The following is a 16,439-nucleotide window of genomic DNA, read 5'->3' on the forward strand; positions in this document are numbered from 1 at the left end:
AATGCTACATTGTTTACTGGTTTGTTTGGGTTTTTTTTACAAGATTAAAACAGACATTTTATCTAGCTAATCAACAGGGAAGCTAGGGGAAATTAATCGCATCTAGACATGGCCTTTGATGCTTCTCTACCCGATCTGTACTACAGCAATGAATCAAGGTACAAGGAAGAAAGCGAGCTTTAAAAAGTAAGTAAAACAGAATTGTTACAGAACTTGGTTTCTTAACTGCAGTCATTTACCAAAATGAGAAAGGGTAAAGTGATGCAAACTTTAAATTATTCATGGTGGTAACTTCAAGTAGACAATTTCCAGTTCAATTTATAATTTTATTTCCAAGTACTGAGCTGAGAACAATTACTAGCTTACTCAATTACAGCATGAATGTGGTTCAGCTATTAAACGCCTTTCAAGCTACGTAATTATTCCTGTCTAGGTATCTAACTGAACTGTGCTGACTTGCTACAGGTTCTTCCTTAATAAAATGTTATACTACACATTTTAATTACACTTGAGGTAGAAATTTTAGAGAATATTTCATGTCACAGTAATAGTCGTGTCATTACTTAGGCTGGCTTTTTTGCCTTGAGGCCAAATTTAGAAGCTAAGTCCTCAATGAAATCCAACTTTTATTTTAAAATTAAGACTATTTTAAGGTTATCTGAATTATACTTGTAAGGGAGGGTAATCATTCTGAAAAACAACTGTAGTACAGATAGTACTTGCTTGTAAGACTTGTGGAGTTTAAAACAACATTAAGGCCCATTACAATGCATTACTGGACACAGCTCAACATAAAGCTCCCCAAAGTTAGCTTCTATACAGGACCAAATGCTTTGATAAGGTTTTTCAGTTCCAGTGGGTATATCTACATATGCTTTTAGTGCAATGCACTAAAACTCCAGCACAGTTCACACCAGAGTTAATGGCTCCTGGGCACATCTACAAGCATGCCTGCAAGTCTGAGCTGGGGGAGAGTAGCCCCCTTCTAGGTTGGCTGGGACAGGAGAATGCTCCAAGAGCAGAGCTGTGTAGCTAGGTAGCAGATATAGGTCTGGCCCCTGCTGTCTGGGCTGACCAGGAGCAATTTACACTCCTATAGCTCTTACATGTGCATTTAGGCAGAGTTTTTTTCACTGCCATAAGAGAGTATTGCCCTTGGTAGTACTATCTTATGGCAGTGAAAATTAGTTTCCTGTGGTCTAATAGTGTTGCGTGTACACACTGTGATACTACACCATAGCATATTAGTTTACTGCAGTTAATACATCCAGTATTAAGAACATATATTTCAGATTATAGTCAGCCCCTTTACACTTGATGCCTCCCTTACCTCATTTATGGAATATGTTGGTTAGCTTCCGTTCCATAAAATTAACAAGACACGCAATGTAATATAATAGGACTGCTTGAATATCTGCCAACTTCTCACCCCTTTCCCCTCCAAACTTGTATTATCCTTTTTCCACATTAAAAAAGGTTTTGTGTCCTGCCTACGTGGCTAATAACTAGTGGTTCTGTCAGACCAAGATGAGAAACTGAATTACAAAGCTAAGGGACCCCTCACAGAAAACGTCTCAATGGCAGCATACAAATGAGATTATCTTGAATCAATTTAAGGGTATTTAAATCACTAGAAACTGATTTTACCATTGTTGCCCCGAAGAATTACAGTTAAAAACAAACAAACCAACTTGAACCATCTGCAATTGTGAGGTTCATGAAATTGGTGTTGGTGTGTCTTAATATGTTGATTCCTTTACATAAGTAATTTATAAAGCTCAGTGGTTAAATATAAATACCAGTTAAAAATGCACAGCCCAACCCTGGTTAGCATTTTCACACAACTGAACTAGCCAGAGGAAAAAACAAAAAACAAAACAAAAACCCCAACTGCCCAACCAGTCAACATTTCCTGGATTCAGAATTTTTGATGTAAAATACATAAAAATTGCAGGTAAAAATTCTGCTTGCAAAGTATCAACTTAAAACATTTAAAAATAAATGCATTTTTTAATCCAAGTTCTGTGGTGCCATTAATTTTTATTACAGATAGCCTTCATTTTAAAATCTCATTTCCAGTTACAGTTAATGGTATTAAAAAAATAAGAAAACGAAGCTAACAAGATACAGATGAGGCTGTTACCAGGCTCTGCGCTCTCCTATGGGGAGGTGCATGTGAACAAGTGAAGCGATAAACCTCCAGTCAGTGCGTTTAAGTAGCAGGGTGCACGCCGCCACATGGCAGCAACAATGGCATACCTAATCTGTAGCAGATGAAGAAAATTTGGCACACTCACATTTGATAAGACACAAAACTTTAAAGAGAAAAGTTCTGCATTTCACTGCTCTCCTTTTTTCAGACCCATAGTACTGTGGAACTCAACCTTAAATTTAATGTTTTGCATGAAACATTCAAGATGCACAATTCCCTTCAATTTTCTCTCAAGAAAATAAGACTCACACAAAGCATCACTTCGTAAACACCTGGTAGACCAGATATTGAACTACCTCAATTTAGTAACCAAACAACAAAATTTTCTGGCTTATATTGTTATTCTTGGACTTTTCAGCTTGATTTATGTTTAATAATATAAGGACTTGCATTAACTGTAACTAACAATGGAGAAGAGCTCATCCAGAAGGGCTGCTATTTTTCAAAATGCTGCATTCCAAGTACTGCATACTACTACCCAACCAGTATTTTAGGGTGGGATTTCCTAAAGTACTCAGCATTTCCCCATGTCTGCTCCCACTGACATAAATGGGAGTGGTTAAGCCAATGTTAACTGCTACATAACCCCGTACTAAATCAAATTAATGGAGAACCTTTTTACAATTTCATTAGCATGTCAGAGGAAAAACTCCACTATTAATGCTAATTCTTTACTACTGCCTACTGTAAGACTTCACCCAGAGACAAAGGGTATTTCAAAACTGGAGACAGCATTATGGAGCTCATATTATTCACTTCAAGTCTGAGAAGCAATTTTATGCCCTCTATCAAAGACTTTAAATACTGCAGACTACATACTATTTCACTTTTCACATAAAAATCAAATGCATGATATGCAACAAGCATTTCAATCCACGTGGTTTAGTGTATTTGACGTTGCATTTAGTAAGTCAGAGGCCAAGTGATCAAGAGGGCAGCTGCTAGCTGTCTTCCAGGAGATGATAGGCAAAAGATGATGACACTTCTGTTTGTGCACTAGAAATGGCTGGACACATGTAATTATTTTTCACCCAAGTCATTGCTGTAGTTGCTGCACGAATATAAAATAATCATGGATAGGATAAGAGATGATTTTTGTGAGTTAGTGGGAAAGGAAGTGACCTGTAAAACAACTTCTGTATTAAGAGCAACCCATATTATAGAATGGGTTGAGAAACACCTAATGCAGTAAAGCGGGTTCAAATAGTAGGTGTATTGCCTTCTCCTCACATGGGCACCATATGGAAACTTCTGACTAGAGAACATCATAATTTTTCAAATATAAAGGCCTAATCTATATTCAAATTAAAATGGACTTCTGGGCTAAAGTTCTAGCGTTCAGAACAGAGAACATAATTAGGTTAATCAGATTTTTAAGTTCTGAGTACACAAAGAAGCTTTTAACATTATCAAATGGGAACTGTGAAGTACTGTTTTCTGGAAAGAAAAATAAATACAGACTACTTAGCCAAGTCAAGCTGCAGTGACAGATGAGTTACAGCTCAAGAGATGGGAGTTTGGACCTTGCCAAAAGCTCCAGCTAAAAAGTGGGCACACCTGATTTGTACAGGCTAAGGCGGCAAAGGTAGCTGGATGTAAAGGCCTTCCTTCACCATGCTAGTTTAATGGGCTACTCTACTTGGATAGACTGCTGACCATTTTGACTTAGCTGTGTATCTCTTTATGGTAAATATTTTAACATATACACTAATCAAGAATGGGAAAACGAATAGAAAGTGTGCTACAATGTTGAAAAAAACTGTAATGATAGGTATTGGTATTATCAGAGCATAGTGACAGATTCATGTCTTTGAAAGCTCCTCAGGACAAGTGTCAAGAATATCAGAACCAGAGGCTCTAAAAATTAACTGATAGCTGGGGGCCATTTAAATATAAAACACATAGTTCAGCTATGAAACTATATTCAAGCAGAGGTGAAACTGAGGTGAAACTCTATTTGAGTTCATCCTTCACAGAGTAATTTTTGTAGACAATTATGAATCTGTTACATAATGTGATGCCACTGAAAAATTTCATATCCGGAGTGACTAAGAGCAGACATTAGCAAAAACAGCAAGAGGCCATGTTTTCTAAGCCAGAGTGCGAGAAAATTCAGCCCATCTGCAGATGAGTAATGAAGTCTATTAAATGATGCCAGAACTCAATTCTTCACTTTAGTCCCTTTGGAAAGATGGTTAAGGTGTAGATATTTAAGAACGTTTACAACCTTTCTGTGACGATTAAAAAATTTAAATAAACTGGGAATTCAATCTAGCATTTGAGAGGACAGCATTAAGTAAAGTGTGGTGATAAAGCACCAGAGCCTTGTCTACACTAGGAGGTCTACAGTAAACTTGCCAACTGGTAATAATAGAACCAATGCAGATAATGGGTTCGGTCTGTACAAATTTAGATAGTACTTCTAAAAAGGCAAAAAGTGAAAATTAATAATTAATCATACAGTTAGAACTTTATGGAACAAATACAAAAGAGGAAGGTTGGAGATGTTGAGACAAGAAGCTAGTTGACACTAACCGCCTTAGGGATCAAAGATAACTGCAAGGTATTTATCACCTAAATTGATCTAGAAAGATACTACAAGGAATTTATGCGATTCCCTCATCAATGTAACTTTTAGCCAGCTTCCTACATTAGAAGCATGAGAGAGTAAAGTGCATCTTTAAAGAGTTTTCTTTGTATTCTCATTGCAGTAGGTTGCAAAAAGAATTCTTCACATACCAATAACAAATATTTTGCTTGACAGACTTGCAATGATTCATGCTTATTTTTAGTTAAAGTTAAAGCTGAGTTCCTACTTCAAGAATAGACTAAGATTATAATACATAACACATGGGTTAAAAGTTTTGCACTGTAAAAAATTTACAGCACTGAATACACAGCCTTTACTATATACAAATCTTTGTATTTTGCAGATGGCATTGAGGTTTGGTTACTATAAGAATAATACCTGTTGTATCTTGGGTTTGCAGAGTTCTTACAACAGTGTACATGATGTGCTGCAACATTCAAGTATGTCAGTTTTAATGGACACAGTCTAGCTATTTCATATATTTACAAATATTTTCCCATTCAGTTATTCACAACCAGCTTGAAGCCAAAGTGCTGTACATCGAGATTCCTCCCTCCTCCCCTCCCTGTCCCAAAACACTAAACACTCACACACTGGTTATTGTAGGATTGCTCATAAGTGAGGTACTGCTGGGATTGTTTTTCCTCCATTCTGTTTACAAAAAGAAAAGCATACAGCATTTGTTTCAAAAATGGGAAATTTAAGTCTACTGACCGTGACAGTGAACCTTTAACTGACTTACGTTTCTTTTACTGCTTAAACAGTAAAGTATGGTTCTATCATGAAAAGTGACTGTAAAAAAAATAGCATCCTTAAATCAATAGGTCCAGTCTATGTATCCAGGAGTATATCTGCTGAATTTATCAATAAAAATAAATTGTTAATCTGTTTAACTCCTATTAGTCCAGCAGGCCAACATGTCTAGAAGAGCAAACTGAATTCTCCCCCACTCCCCCTTCAATATATCAACATTTGCTTAGAGAATTTCAGTCTATGCAACCCCACTGAAATAAGGGCTTTAACATTTATGTTCTGAGTGACATACCTGTGCAAAGTATTTTACAGGTGTAATCAATGGCTATTTGGCATGAAGAACATTTGCTAGTAGCAATAATGTTCAAATAGAAAAACAATACTCAGAAGAGAGGTTATGTATATATGTATTACTGCTAGAAGATATTTTTCACTTTGTATGATTAGAAAAAGCACCTTTAATGTAGAAATGGTTGAAGCAAACAACCAATTTTCAAGTTAGAACCAACTTCTATGTTTTCTTTCTGGTCAAATTTTATGCAGCTTGTAAGGCATATTAGCTATACTTTGAGATATTGAATCTTCAAAACTGCTGAATGCTTGATGGAGCACACTTAAGTTCTATTCATATTCATTTCATAATTAAAAAAAGGTTTTTGGCATTAATGCTAAACAACTGCCAAGTTACAAAACAATACTAAGTCCGAAATCCCTCTTTACAGAGAACCCTCAATATCTGATTTGCGAGCCTTCCTACGATTACCAACACGTTTCTACATGATGAACTTGTTACATTCATTTCAATTTATAGAAATTTGGGGACAGGAGGAAAATTGAGTAGCTAGGTTGAATTAAGCATTTTATTTTCACCTTAACATTACTTCAGTGTCTCAATTTTATCACTAAGTTCACCTTGTTTGCGTGTTGTGAATGTATCGTTTAGTAACCGAACCTCAAACCACTAAACAAACTGAACTTTGAAAGAAATTAAGGTTATGTTCAGATTTTCTAGACATTTTCTAGCTTCCTGCGTTTCCTTTTAATATAAAGATTCCTCTCAGGAGTTCAAATATTTGTTATTATCAAAATAAAAATTCAACATGCCACTGCCAAGATGTGCAATGCCTACTTCAGTTGAAAAATATCTTCAGTATTAAGATGCCTATGTACCTCATATGCAGAATATAAACTGAGCCATTGAAAGTCACATAAGTATCATTAAGATACTTCATCATGTGGGTCTTCTCCTTGGCATCCAATATCTCTGATAAATCAGAACAATGCATTGATAATACAGTCACCTGTAGAAATTATTTCCTACAAGTGTTTGTATGACTGACAACCATTTCCACTTTAAAAAACCCTAAGAACACAAACTTGATACTTTGAAATTTTTGCTCAAAATTATGCATTAACAAACTTATTACATTGAAACTAAGAATATCAAGATTTGTCTCTGCAGACTAAAAGTATTTTAGAATTGAACTCTGGTTGCAACTACAAAAGACAACAAATATTTATAAAAATACCACTACTGTTGCACCAAGCTTTATTTAAAAGCAGCAAATGAATTTGACTTGTTACCATTAGTAAAACCTTAGTGATTTAACAACTACAACACAAGTATAGAATGAAATTTTACTTACAGCTGTGTTCAATACCTACCTTGTTTCTTGTTGTAGATAATATTCTTACACAACAGGTCATTATGACAGAGAACCACTGGTGATCCTAGATTTGACAGTTTTTCCTTCATCCAGGCCATCTCCTCCTGAAGGATTTGAGGACTTGGAACATCACTTAGGAACCTTGTTGGGGTATAAAAAAGTTAGAGTTGTCTGCTGAACAAAGCAATACCATATTTACTTGAATATAACATGACCTTGAATACAAGACAACCCCCCAAATAATTAGATTCTATACAGGCAACCCCCGCTTAGAGCTCTTAAAACTGAGCATTAAGCAAAATGAATGTTAAGTGAAACCAAAAGTATTTGATGACCCAAGATGGTGACCACAAGTATTTTTAAATGACCCAAGATGGCAACCATGAGCATTATAACAAAACTAGCTGAGTGTTAAGTGGAATCAGGTATCAGTTTAAAATGAGTGTTATAGCGAAGCAGCGCTAAGTGAAGCAGCATTAAGCAGGGGTTGCCTGTATAAGGAAAATTTATGCATTTGTTAGTTATCACTTTCCAGATACAGAATTTATTTGAAGTTTGGCTTAAATTTGTTCCCTCCCATTTCTACAGCAGGGAAAATAAAATTTTGGGGCGGGGGGGAAGGATCAGGTAGCCCTCTGCTCCCCTAACTTCTTCCCCCTGCAGCCTCTTCTCCCTCTCCTTACTGTTAGACCCTCCCTCCTTGAGCACATGGAAGTGAGAAGCAAATTTGAAATTGATCCATTTTACCGTTTTTGAAACTGCTCTAAGTTTTAGCACAGGTACTTCTTTAAATACACTTTTAAGCAGCACTTTGGTCCCAACTTACATGTTTTACAAACTGGGAGCATCTACGTGTGAAATTAGTGCGCTTCAAACTCTGGTGCAGTTTGGGCTGGAGTGAATTGCTCCGAGGCAGGGCATTTACATGTGCAATGCAAAACGTTGAGCTGGGATGGCATAGCCACAGCTAGAACAGCTAGAGGGGGGCGGGGGGGGGGAGGGGGTTTGCCTGCTGGCCTGGAGATGCTCCACCCTGGCTAGATGTGCTGTAGAGATGCTGGCTGGGGCATATGAATACTGTGTGGGGCTAGTTAGCAGGTAGTCTCCATACTGTAGCACCTTTGTGCCACAACCAGCTCTGGTTACCATCTACATATGCATTGCATTGGAGTAAGTAACTCTGCCAGAGAATAGTACTTTTGTTGGGCAGTACTCTCCTATGGCAGAGTTAATTAGTTTACTCTGGCTTCATAGCACTGCATGCATAGATGGTGATGCTTTACTGCGGAGCTAATATAGTCAACTCTGCAGTAAAGTGCACATGTAGATGCCCTACTAGGTATGTTACTAGTCCAAAGCCAATAGGCTCAGGATTTACCATATAGTTCACTGCGACCGGGCCCCAACAGAGACTACAGCATGTCAAGTCATAGTAACCTCACTGCCCCCTACACCATAAAAGGTCCATGTGCCAATAATTAGCCCCCACTCATGACTGCAACTGGGTGTTCTTGTTATGAGTCCTGGGATTCTCCAAAAATGTAGATGCAGATAAGACTCAGAGCAACTTGGCCTGGTTCCTCCTCACAGAGGTTGGGGCCACAAAAATAATATGCAACAGGCTAAAAGGGACCAACAGAGGGAATCTGGGTAAACTGTTTGGAGCCCTGTTTGGTGATGTCTGCCAGACATTTAAGGCTAGTGAAGAAACAGGAATCATTGGAAGTGGGAAAGAAAAAAAACAGCTCAGGTCTAGGAGTGAAGAGGAAGTCAGTGTGGTAGCTCACCTTGATTTTAAAATGAGCTGGTGCTGAGGTAGACTGTACTCAATGAGCTGCACTAACTTATCCTTCTGGTTGCCAAATGTGGGCCACATGTTTTATAGTTATGCTCAGTTCTAGCTGCATTTAGTCAACTTCATAGTCGGTTTCTATTACTGAGCACATACTGCTTTTGGCAGCAGTTAAGTGATAGAAAGTGTATTTAAGGAAGTTCTGTTATAAGATGAGGGCCTTTTCTCCCCATGCTGACTGGGTGAAAAAAATTCATCTTGTGAATGAGTAATTTGGATAGCATTTGCAATACAAGTTATACTGATATTTTATTGTTAGGATCTCAAGGCAAGCCAGGGTGCCACAACACCCTGTTTGAGAATCACTGCTTTACAGTAAGTCATAATAAACTCATCTATGCAGCCCAATTTTACTACAAGATTTTATACCTCACTTCTCAGCTTTCCAGCAACATCTTTCATGTAAAAATTACATGCAAGTTATTGATTTCAGTTCCCTAATTTTGCTAAGCATTCAAGAATTTAACATTTAAACTGCATTCTTCTGGCCAACACGTGTTCTTGGGACTAACATGAAAGTTTAGGATATGAAATACTGTAAAAGCACTAGTTCACTCAATCATAGAATCCAGTGAAACTGCCTCATAAGTTCTAGTAAGACGCAAAATAAAGTAGCAGCTGCGTTACTAGCACACAGTGGTTAAACACAGTCAAGTGAACTCTTCCTTCCCACTGGAAAACATCCTGCAAGTTAAAGCTACTGAGCTGCACAATACAGTATAACCTCATAAATCCAGATACAACAAACTGGAATTATCGGAAATCCAGCACTTTTTAAAACTACACGCCATCGGGGAGTAGCGGCAGCTGGTCCTGGAGCAATGGAGGGGGAAGCTTGCATATGGCAGCTGCCACCACCATCCACTACCACATGCTGCCACTCCATGTGCAGCTGCTGCTCCAGGACCAGTCACCACTACCCCCCTTCCCTTGCTACTCCAGGACCAACCACCGCATCGGTTTCAAAAATCCGGAATTTCCACATTTCCAGCAGGTGCTCAGTCCTGAGCATGCCAGATTCATGAGGTTATACTGTATTACTTAATGGGTGAACAGACTTGTAAATTGAGAGGACTATACAGAAAAGCTTGTAGGCAATATGAGGAAAAGGACAGAACCCTTCCCCACCATTAACTCACTAGTCCAACTTCAATATTTGTCCCTTTGCATTAGTTTTTTTTTTGTTCTTTTAAAGAGACTGAGGACTTTCTTCCCTTGGAGAGAGTTCACCTAGTTCTCCAATACAAAGTCACTCAGTGTTTCCTCCTTGTGGTATGAGGATAAAGAAACATCACATCAGAACAAGAACTACTGTATTTTCCCAAAGCCAAGACAACTCTGAACTTAAGACAGCCCCAATAATTAAATTTGATATGTGGTAAAATTCTATAAAATTGTTATAATAATTCATGTATCACATCTCATGTTAAATTCATCCCCACCACCTCACACTTGCTATTGAAGCAGGGAAAGCAGTGGCGGGGGGCCAGAGTTGACCCCTGGCCCTTGCCTTCTCACACCTTACTCCCTGCAACCTGTTTCCTGCCCCCCACATTTGCTCCCCCTGCTACATGCTACCACCTACCTGCACCACTGGCCACCACCACTATCCTCAACATCTTCCCTCCCCCTGACTGTCTCTACCCCTCCTCCTCCACAACCACTTACCCATACTCCAGACCTGCTCCATGCTGAGGTATGGAGTACATTTTGCTACTACCATGCTGGGTTGGGGTCCAAGTAGCAGTGGCAGCAGCTCTGGCCCAGGCTCCAGGACTTGGCTGGGGCTGCTGACAGTGCATCAGCTATTACTGGGCTGGGGCAAACATGTGCACTGTGGCCCAAGCAGGGCCATACCAGAACTGGAGGAGTGAGGGTGAGCAGCAAGGGAGCTGAAGCAGTGAAGGGGTGGAGACCACAAGCAGAGGGGCAGGCAGCAATTATGGTTCCAACCCTGCCCTGGGGTTATGGTGAGAACAGCCACCTGCCCCCATATACCCAAATCCAAGCCAAGGAACTCTTCTCATGTTAAAAAGACCTCTTCTTCGATTTGATGAAATCAGCTATATAGAAATGCAACACCAATAAAATTGCAATACATTTTACAAGACTTGACATTTACAAAGCTACTTAAATGATCAACAGTACTGCTTAAACAAAACCCTACTCTGCATCACCATGCAGGGCTATAATTATATGCCCTTTCTATATACTCCCATGTTAATGAGAAGAAAGCAGAGAAATTTCAGAGACATTTAAAGGAAAATATGCAATAAAAATAACATTTACCTTTTATTTACTGCCTCATCTGTAAATTCTGTGGGTATGAGAGAGAAATACTTCCCCATCTTCAGCCACAAGTTAGATTTGGGGATCCATCCATTATGTGCATGAATAGTATGGATTTTAGCAAGTTGCCTGGCTATAAGTCTGTAAGATAAAGTTTAAATGTTTATTTTATCCCAGACATCTGGCTAGTTAAAGCAGGTTGCCAAAACACCCACTGGTATTCCTGGCATCAGAAGAATACAGTGAGGACATGCACAGAACCTTGTCACAGGAAATCAAGGAGGATTCACAGACGATGAGAGGAGTGTCAGGTAAAAAAGTGCTGAAGATCATGAAAGATTTCAGTCATAACTTTGTAGACCCAATCCTGGGAAGCTTTCATAGAGAAAGAAAAAAATATATATATTCCCCTTAAAACTAAATAAAGTAAGCCTTGGTCCCAGCTCAGCATTATTAAAATATATAAAACCTAGCTGCTATATAATGATTTAAAGATTTCTAAAGGTTTGCAAAGGCACTATTAAAAAAGAAAAAGCACAAAACAGCTGCCAAAAGCTTCTTATGACAAGAATCCCTTAACTATGCACAGAATTGCACTTAACTAATGGTATGGTATTTAAGCACTTCCTAATTTGTAAGCAGTCTGAAAATGATAAAATAATTGGTTTTATCCATTTATCCAAGTAACTGAATTTTTCATAGCCCATTAGTGATCATAAGAGACATACCAGTATTACGTCACAGATTTGAATCAAAATCTATGACATTTAAAGATTTAAAAAAAACCCTAAAAATCAGCTTACTGGAGTTTTTTTTCATTACATCTCAGTAGCTTTCAGAAAGCACTGGCTCCCTTCATAGTTTTAACTATAAACTAGATCTTGAAACTGTTAGGAAAGCAGGCTTGGTGATGGTTGTCATGGTGTGGGAGCCAGCAGAGAACCTTTCATTGGAACTTACCCAACAATTTTGCTCTCCCTACAGTGAGCAGTTTTCATACTTTTGGTTCTCTTGAAATTTAAACACCTTTCTCTAGATTCCTTTTTAATAACCTTCTCCTGAAATTTTAAGATTTCAGAGGACAAAGCCTGAAAGACTTAAAAATTCTTCCCAAAATAAGAAGGTTTTCCCTCCAATATTTAATCTGGGGGAAGAGGGTAACAGACAGAGGTCTATGGCCAAGAAAAAAAAAAAGCTAGGCCAGCTTTTGTACTCTTAAGTGTGCTCGTACTGAGAATGCCAGAGGAGAGCAGCAAGTGTATGCAGGACATCTACTTTCACAAACTACACAGAGGAGTGAGCTGTGGTGGCCATACGGAAGGAAATCACAAAGCTGCTGCTGGTACAGCCAAGCAAGGCATTTGTATGTAGCTAAGAAGCTACATCCTTGTCCAACAGGCAAGTTTTCCCAAAAGCATACTGCAAGTCCCTGTGCAAAAGGCAACAATCTCTGCTGCATTCTAAGAAATTAAGTATTTTTTTTTTAAAAAGGCTTACCTGAAAATATCAGGATTGCAAACATGCTCTGGATCCAGTGCTTCTCCCTGCATGAACTCGTAGCATAGACCATTATTGAAAGTGCAGTACAGCTGCGGTGCACAGCCATGGGCCTGCAATACTCGGAAACTCTTCACTTCCTCATCCCGGTCTACTAAGAGTTCGGTCTTGTTCCCATAGATTCTAACTAAGACCACATCATCCATCTCATCTCCCACGTAGCAGCCAATAAGTTTATTGGTGATTCCATCTGTGAACAACTGCAATATAAAAATAACACATTAGCTATTCCACAATTCTACATCTGCTTGCTTGTACCCATGTGAAAAAAATCCACTCATTTTCTTAATTACAGGATCACTCTTTCTGTGGATTATTTTTTGTTTGTGGAGGATTTTTAGCTAGTAGCCAAAATGTTTGCTAATCCATGCACTTTAATCTTTTAAATAAGAAAAAAGAAGATAAATAACCAATATGGATAATTAAGTTTTGTGGAAAATGCACTTAATTAAACTGCATTTCAAGGTGTTTTCTAATAGATGACCAAGGAGGGCAGTGAGAGAGAGAGACTGGAAGTTAGAAACTCTACAAAAACAGCAACACGGGAGTTAATTTTCAAGAACGAGTTTTCAGAGAAGTGGTTTTTATTCTGTTCCTCAGCATAAGTTCCAGCAAAACAGAACTTCAGCCATACTAGTAAACATAAGTACAGCAGATATGAAAAATGTTATTTAAACTGGAAGGATAGCAAGGTATCATTTTCTAGGTTTGGTGTTCACTGCCTGAATGATCGTTAAAGAGATACATTTTGGACCTTGATCTTCCTTTCAAGGCCAGCTGAGGGGTATTTTTTTCTGTTTTGTTTTGGTTTTCTTTTTTAATTCAAGAAGAATCCAGTGAAGGTGATAAGCAACATTATGTTAGAGCCCCGGTGACCTCTTTTGTCTAATACCTGAGGCTTTCCTGGGTTAGGTGCGACAAACCAGGAATGACTAGAAACAAGTCACAAGCTGGCAGAGGGTAAATTCAGACTAGACATCAGGAGACGCTACTTCACTGTCAGGGCGGCTAGGATCTGGAACCAGCTTCCAAGTGAAGTGGTGCTGGCTCCTACCCTGGGGGTCTTTAAGACAAAGCTAGACAATCACCTTGCTGGGGTCATTTGACCCCAGTACTCTTTCCTGCCATGGCAGGGAGTTGGACTTGATGATTTGCTCAGGTCCCTTCCAACCCTACTAACTATGAAACTCTGAAAGCTAAAAATTCAAACCTTCAAGTAAAGGAATCAGTACTCCGCCTTCAGCCCCAGGTATTCTAGATTTGGGTCTAAAGAGAAGGACACAATGGCCTCCCCAGAATGAATAGTTTCAGGCAAGTCTCATTAGCCTTTTGTATTCTCTTTGAGAGCTATTTACAAGTGGCATTTCTGGCATGTGCATCTCAAAGAGGCACAATAAACACCTTGTATGCCTGTCATTAGAAAGCATTACTGCCTTGCATGAAGAGCAGTTTTTTAAGACTGCAGACATGGTTTTCAGTCATAACTTTAGACCCAATCTTGGAAAGCTCTCCGAGAAAGAAAAAAAAAATCTCCTTAAAAATAAATAAAATAACCTGACCCCACCCAGCATTATTTTATTTTATAAAATAATCTTTATAAAAATTATTTTTATACACATACATACACCCCCCGCCAGCCCTAATAAACAACTGCTACATAGTGATCTATTTAGAGATAAAATGGGTAGATTGCACAATAGATATGTATACTGAACACTACAAGTTCTGACTCTGGGTCTTGAATGGAAATGAGTAACAGTTGGACTTCTGTGCCTTTCACTCACAGGCATAAGAGGCAATGATATAGCCAAGGGCCCAGAATAATCTGAATGTGAATAACTGGTCTGTGTTCACACCAAAGGTGGAATATGCATGGACATTGGCCCCAAAGAACTCAAATGTCAAGTCTCTTAAAAAGGAATTCTATTCTTTGCTCAGCTTTATGCGGAGTCCTAGATCTAGGATATCTTCAAGATCATAGGCTCTGGGACTGTCACATCAGTGCACCAACCAAGCCACCCAAGTGTTGAATAAGCAAAGAAAGCCTGGCAGATTTCCCTCTGGAAGATGTCTGTTTCAATGACATTCACTAAAATGCAGCCATAGTCACACAACCAGGCAGACTACCAAGGCTGGTTACATTAGCCATAATTTTTCAAAGTGCAAGTGTTTAGCTTTTCAACACACAAAACATTTACATTCCCAGGCGGCAGGCTTAGTTTCAGAAACAATTAACAGAAACAAAGAAGTGACTGAAAACACTGATATTCCCATAAATATTAAGTTTACTGCAACACCACTAAAATTTTCAGCGAAAAGAGGGACAAGCAACTCAAAGCTTTGGTTCCCACAACAACCACCATTTGTATTCGTGTAGTATGCATCTGCTGCTTATGCAATTCTATTTATGGTCATAACATATCTTCTCTCCCCCCTTAATCTTTAGTTAGGATTACTACAATAAACAGCCTTTACAAGCATTACATTTGGATTATTGGATGTGGAAGTAGTCAGAAAGTTTATTTTGATGATTCAAAGGAAGATAAAAAATGCCAAAAGATTATACACATTTGTGTGTCACTGATTATAGGAACATACTAACTGCTCAGGTAAGGCAATTACAAACATTTCATTAAATCAGGGGTGCTCAACCTCTGACCTGCAGGCCAAAACTGGCCTGTGAAGCCATCTCATCTAGCTTGCAGAACTCCCCACTTGCCCAGAAATTTGGCGGTGGGGAAGTGGTGGCCATTAAAACCACCCTCCCCCCTACCAAATTCCTAAACCCAAAGCCCCACACACCTGGTGGGAGCCACGCCATGTTCACCCCCCTCCTGCCCCTGCAGGTCAAACTATGTCCCCTTCTCACCAAGGCCCAGGCCATGCCCACTTCTCCCCCTCCAGGCCAAGCCACTCTGCTTCCCCCATGGACCAGGTTAGGCCCAGGCCATGACCCATTTTTTCCTGGGGTGGGGGGGAGGGAAGGGGAGAAATGAGAAGGGAGGAGGCCATACTCCCTTTCTCCCCTATGGGGCTGGGTCAAGGCCTTTCTCCCTCTCCTCCCACCTCCATCAGGCCTGGTCATATACCTTTCCCTTCCCTTCTGCACAGCAAGTAAAGCAGGGTCAGGCTCAGGCCAGGCTGTCCCCCTCTATCTGCTCCTCTCCATCTGGCAGGATACTGGATCAAAACCACCACTGAGCCCGTGGGTGAAAAAGGTTGAGCACCACTGCATTAAAATGGTCATTTCCAAAATTTATGTTTAGAGTTCTTAAAAAGGCAATGTTCAAATATAAACTGCTTCAAATAGAAAGATTCCATTATTCTTCAATAACTGAACTGAAATCTGTTTGGGGAAAATGAGACCGACTTCTTTCTTTAAAAATTTCATAGAGGTAAAAGTGAAGAGGCCTTCTCTACCAGAGTCAAAACATGAACTATTCAGAGACCACCCAGTTTAAACTCAATGTAAGCTCTTGGATCTCCAGTCTCTCTTGGATGGTTATTCTTGCTCAAACC

At 39.2% G+C, this 16,439-nt stretch overlaps 1 protein-coding gene across 3 annotated transcripts in view; it reads right to left on the reverse strand.

Moving 5' to 3' along the window:
* Positions 1–16,439, reverse strand: part of ETNK1 (ethanolamine kinase 1) — an 87,199-nt gene that overhangs the window by 17,165 nt on the left and 53,595 nt on the right. For 2 of the 3 annotated variants that reach the window (XM_090043623.1, XM_090043621.1), the window contains exons 2-5: positions 12,861–13,120; positions 11,364–11,504; positions 7,221–7,363; positions 5,397–5,453 (exon numbers count right to left, since the gene is read on the reverse strand). In XM_090043623.1, coding sequence (XP_089899749.1) covers positions 5,397–5,453; positions 7,221–7,363; positions 11,364–11,504; positions 12,861–13,120 — 601 coding nt within the window. The remainder of the gene's footprint in view (positions 1–5,396; positions 5,454–7,220; positions 7,364–11,363; positions 11,505–12,860; positions 13,121–16,439) is intronic. The other variant, XM_090043622.1, reaches the window with a different exon arrangement.

The sequence above is a fragment of the Crocodylus siamensis genome, chromosome 4 (genome assembly GCF_052110815.1).
Source record: "Crocodylus siamensis isolate JL-2025a chromosome 4, ASM5211081v1, whole genome shotgun sequence".
NCBI lineage: Eukaryota > Metazoa > Chordata > Crocodylia > Crocodylidae > Crocodylus > Crocodylus siamensis.